The following is a 5317-nucleotide window of genomic DNA, read 5'->3' as shown; positions in this document are numbered from 1 at the left end:
GTAAGCTCCGTTGACGTGATGTTAGCAAAGCTAGCTGAACAGAGACACGTTATTTGTTATGTAAAAAAGTTGTCACTGACTGCGCTGAATTATTGTGCGGAGATGTTGACTCACTTGTCGCATATATGGGACAACGGCGCTGTGTCCAAAAGTCTGCAATATAGTGAGGTGACATTCAGGAACAGTACAATTCATCTGCTCGTCTCTTTACTTATTAGATTGGACTGGAGTGTCGCTGAGAGCCGTTGTTCTATCAGATAGCCGTTGTTCTATCAGATAGCCATACGCTGTCAGGATAGCATACATGCATTAAGCATTAAGAAATCCGACCGTCAGAGGAGTTGTCAGTTCACCATACGCAGCAAGCTTTGACGGAAATAAGTCATTAAATTGTTTTCAGTGATTACTATATAGATATACATGTGTTGTCATGGTTTCAAAGTGTATTTAAAGCAGGTCTGGCTGCAGCTGCAGTCAACTACAACACACGCCTGTGTAAAACTCACTTAACCGCTAAGTCAGGATGCCATACAACTGTTAATAACAAAGTGTATGACGATCTACGTCATGATTCTGTGTTGCTGATTAAATGAAATCTTATGGTAATGACGTGTCTGACAGATATTGCCGGTGTTCTATCACATAGCCATACGCTGTCAGGATAGCATACATGCAGTCAGTACCATGCCAGCGCATGCGCATTAAGAAGTCAATGGAGTTGTCAGTTCAGCATACGCAACAAGTTATGACGAAAATAAGTCATTAAATTGTTGATAATATGACATAATATGATAACTAGATAGATATACATGTGTTGTCGTGGTTTCAAAATGTGTTTAAAGCAGGTCTGGATGCAGCTGGATGCCATACAACTGTTAATAACCAAGTGTATGATGATCTATGTCATGATTCTATGTTGCCGATTAAATAAAATCATATGGTAATGACGGCGTAAGCATGTCTGAGCTAAGGTATGACTATCTGACAATGTATGCTGATCTGACAGAACACCGTGAGTTTGTGCTAAGCATATGACGATCTGAAATGACAGAACACCCGTTCTTTGTTCTTGTAATGCTCTGTGTACATTGCATCATTATTTTATTTAATTATGTACTTGATATTTAAATTAACAAATAACTAAAACACAAGAATGAAAGAGCACACAGAGCATGCACATTGCTCTTTGATTGTTTTCGGTAAAAGTGGCAGCAGTAATGTCTGCCATGGTGTCAGACTGCCTGGCTTTATGTACTGGGATAGAGAGTGAAAACAGTCACGATGAGCGCCTTCTGTTTGGTTACTTCTTGCTTGTTGCTCCTTGGTCAGTGTTCATAGTTGAGCGTTATTTACCGTCAGGGCATTGCCTCAATTACTATGTTTAATGGTGCAGACAGTGGTGGTTTCTTATATGAGCAATATGGGCAAATGCCCAGGAAGTTATGTTTTTAGGGATGGCACGAGACCATCACACTTTTTAGCACAGAAATGGAATATTTAATATTGGTAAAATGTATTTATGGTAATATGGATCTTTCAGACTATTTTGAGAAGCAATTTCGATCATATTTTACATTTTATTGTGTCATGTAGCTGTAGCTGGTCTTGGTCTTGACTTGGTCTCGGGTTAGGTGGTCTTGAACACAACACTGGGGAAGCTCAAATATGAAAAATTGGACCGATATTGAAATCTGATAGTAACACTGGTATTACACCAGATTTATCAATATTTTATTTTATACATTTTTTTAAATCAAATTATTCGATTACCGTATTTTCCGCACTATAAGGCGCATCTAAAAACCTTCAATTTCCTCAAAAGCCGACAGTGCGCCTTATAATCCGGTGCACCTTATATATGGACCAATATTGAGCCACAACAGGTCCAGCAACTACGGTAAGCAGACACCGACTTCAAACCAGCATTGTGACAACTAGTTGTCACAACGCTGGTTTGTTAATAAAGTTTGACTGACCTATCTACTGACCGACCGTCCAGAATCAGGTCGTCTGCAGGTCATTTAGCACCAGGTTCTCCACCAACATGCTGTGGGCGAATGGAGAAGGGTGGCCATCGTCCGGCCCCGGCCCAGGAAGGCTCTCCTCACCGACCGGAGTCGGATTGTTCTGTTAACATTCCTGTTAGAGCAGCTCCATCTACTGGATGCATAACGTAACTCCAACCTCTACTGTAGCGTCTATTCAATGCGCCTTATAATCCGGTGCGCCTTATACATGAGAAAAGTTTTAAAATAGGCCATTCATTGAAGGTGCGCCTTATAGTGCGGAAAATACGGTAATCGTAAGAATAATCGATAGATTACTCGATTACTAAAATATTCGTTTACACCAGTCCTAGCTAAGATATTCATCATAATAAATAAAAACTGTACCAGGATATCATTTTAGAAAAACGTTAAACATCTTTAAACTTTACAAATATTAATTTTTTTTTCATTTTTACTTTATGTTTACAAATAAACTATAAAAACAAAATGGAGGCTGAGCTGACTAGTTTAAGGGAAATATGTTCATAGATAGAGAACTACATTAATCAGCTGTTGCCATGACGATCTAACCCTCAGATGAAGCTTCCAGTTAATGGATGTGCTGCCCTCTAGATGCAGACAGCAAACTGCAGCCACTTCCCTTTAATCCAGAGATTCTCAAACAGGGGTGCCCAAGTCCAGTCCTCCAGAGCTGCCATCCTGCAACTTTCAGATGCATCCCTGCTTCAACACACCTGAATCAAATGAATGGCTCGTTATCAGGCCTGTGTAGAGCTGATCCCGTCTGCTGGAGTAAGGATACTTCTAAAACCTACAGGATGGTAGCTCTCGAGGACTGGACCTTTTCAGGCTGAGGATCACTTAACCCATTTAACCAGCAGTCACAGATACCCAACCTGAAATAACACATCTCAATATAAAAGACAATATTAGTCTGTTAACTCACATGTTGCTTCCTTAGTTCTTCGTAATGAAGAGTGGTGCTGTTTGCTAAATGTGACACAGAGCCACATGGACACTCTGCTTGGGCATTTTGACCCATTTACAGATCCTGAAAGTGTCTAAACTTCCAATGATGTCGAACACATGGAAATACAAAAGAAGTTGTTCTTTACTACCAAGTGTTATGTGCATTAATAACAATAATAACAACAACAATAACAATAATAATAATAATAATAATAATAATAATAATAATAACAGAGCTGCTTTAACAAAGCTGTTCAAAGGAATCCAGTCACTAGTGAACGACACATCAACTCTCAGCAGCTTCAGCTTCTCTGATCATATAATATTCCTGGGCTTGTTTTCTTTCCATCAGTATCTGCAGCTTTTCTTTTGAGTGACCCGGTTTTAATCCAGTTTTCCATCATTATTTTTAACACAGTCCTTTGCTAAGCTAACTGTAGCGTCGCACTTTGAGCTGACATCACGGCAAATCAACTGTTGTTTACATGCAGTACCTCATAGATCACTAGGGGGCGCCCACAGACTAAAAACGGTCTGGGGACCACGGTTTGAGAAAGACTGGTTTAAACCAATGAACTGTTCTGGTCCAGAACCAAGACCAGGACCAGGACCAGGAACAGAACCAGGACCAGGACCAGGACCAGAACCAGGACCAGGACCAGGACCAGAACCAGAACCAGAACCAGAACCAGGACCAGGACCAGGACCAGGACAAGAACCAGGACCAGGACCAGAACACAGAGCCAAACATTGGTCTGATTTAAAACGACCTCTGACCTTTGCTTCCTGTGAGGGAGGAGATCTTCCTGGGCCGGGCTCTGATGTCATAGATGATGGGGTACTGGAACCAGGGGACCCTGCAGACGACAACTGGGTCAGAACCAGAGGAAAGTAATCTGATTACAGCAGGAAAACCTTCATCCTCACACACAGAGGATGACGAGTCCCTAAATGTCCTCATAACTCAGATCAGCCAAGTTCCTTCAAAGAGTCGTTATGGCTGCTGATGCTGCGGGCTGGAAGGAGCTCCAGTAGCAGTCCATCTCACAGTGCCTCTGAAGAGCCCTCTGACTGAAGGCTGTATGACAGACTCATGCTAACAGTTCAGTATCCAGGCTGGATGACTCCATCAGCTGTTAGCAGCTCTGCTAATCCACCTCCTTTGCTTTTGCTGCTCTTTAAATGTGTCTGGTTGTTTGGTCTGAAATCCAGGCTGAGAGATGCTGAAGTCTGGGATAAGATCCAGCAGTCATGTTCCACTGAATGACCTAATAAATGTAAAACTCTGACTGGAACCTGTTTTGGCCTTGAAGTTCATCCATTTTGTTTGATGAAGATCTTCTATTGTTCACCATGATGGACGGAGGAGACGCTCTGAACTTCCTCCTCCTTCTCTCTCTGCTCCATGAAACTTTTCAACTCCTCTGGGATTCAGGGTCAAAGTTCAGGTATTATTTGAGCCTCTGAGATGCTAATCAGTTGTGAAAACTATCATAGCAGCTGTTATAATGCAGCTAATAAAGCTGCTAGCTGAGCAGCTAGCTGAGCTAACATACCTGAAGTGGAGTCCTTCAGCGAGGACTGTGTTCATCTCCATCCCACCGATCCTGTTGAAGATGATGGCTCGATGTCCTCCTTCCACTGAACACAGAGAGAGAGACAGAGGACAGTCAGAAGGTCCAGGTCCAAACCGTTAGCTGCAGGATGCTAAAGGTTCTGATCTGCAGCACGATGCCGACGTTTCCTGTCTGAGCTTCAGTCTGGTTCGGCCACACCGTTAGCTTTCTATTGGACATTAACTGGCAGCTTCCTGCTGGAGCCACATGAACGGAACATAACACAGATAAGAGTTTATAACAGGATGTCCAAAATGTGGCCCGGGGGCCATTTACGACCCGCTGGATGGCTTTGTTTGGCCCCTCAGTCCACAACTCAAGAATAGAGCTAATTCATAATTAATTCAATATTTTTCCAGAAAAATAAAATGCTAACATGTATTTATTTAGGAGACAAAGTAATTTTCTTTAAACTTTGCTAAAACCAACCAGCGATGTCTGACCTTAAGTAAAAAAATATTAATGAGGATAAAAAACTCAAAAAAGTCTTTGGAAAATATTTATCTGTCATGTAAAACAGCAACTCTTCAAGAACCTGTTTCCCAGATTTCTTTTCTACAAAAATCAGACTCTCCTGCTTTAATAAAGTATTGTCTATTTAGTATATATTAAAGAGATCTTTTCAGTTTTAACCAGAGGTGTGACCAAGTCATTTATACTCAAGTTATGGAACAGTTTTTAAAAAGGGGATTACCTGCGATAGATCATAAGCTGTGATTCCAT

At 41.4% G+C, this 5317-nt stretch overlaps 1 protein-coding gene across 2 annotated transcripts in view; it reads right to left on the bottom strand.

Annotated features, from left to right (window-relative positions):
* The window catches only part of LOC106952751 (prohibitin-2), a 19440-nt gene that overhangs the window by 8288 nt on the left and 5835 nt on the right, over positions 1-5317 (bottom strand). For both annotated transcript variants that reach the window (XM_015041069.1, XM_015041068.1), the window contains exons 3-4: positions 4535-4619; positions 3756-3835 (exon numbers count right to left, since the gene is read on the bottom strand). In XM_015041069.1, the coding sequence (XP_014896555.1) occupies positions 3756-3835; positions 4535-4619 (165 nt within the window). The remainder of the gene's footprint in view (positions 1-3755; positions 3836-4534; positions 4620-5317) is intronic.

Source organism: Poecilia latipinna, unplaced genomic scaffold (assembly GCF_001443285.1).
Source record: "Poecilia latipinna isolate Pla-1442-1.1 unplaced genomic scaffold, P_latipinna-1.0 Scaffold537, whole genome shotgun sequence".
NCBI lineage: Eukaryota > Metazoa > Chordata > Actinopteri > Cyprinodontiformes > Poeciliidae > Poecilia > Poecilia latipinna.
This window is presented reverse-complemented; position numbering and strand designations above follow the sequence as displayed.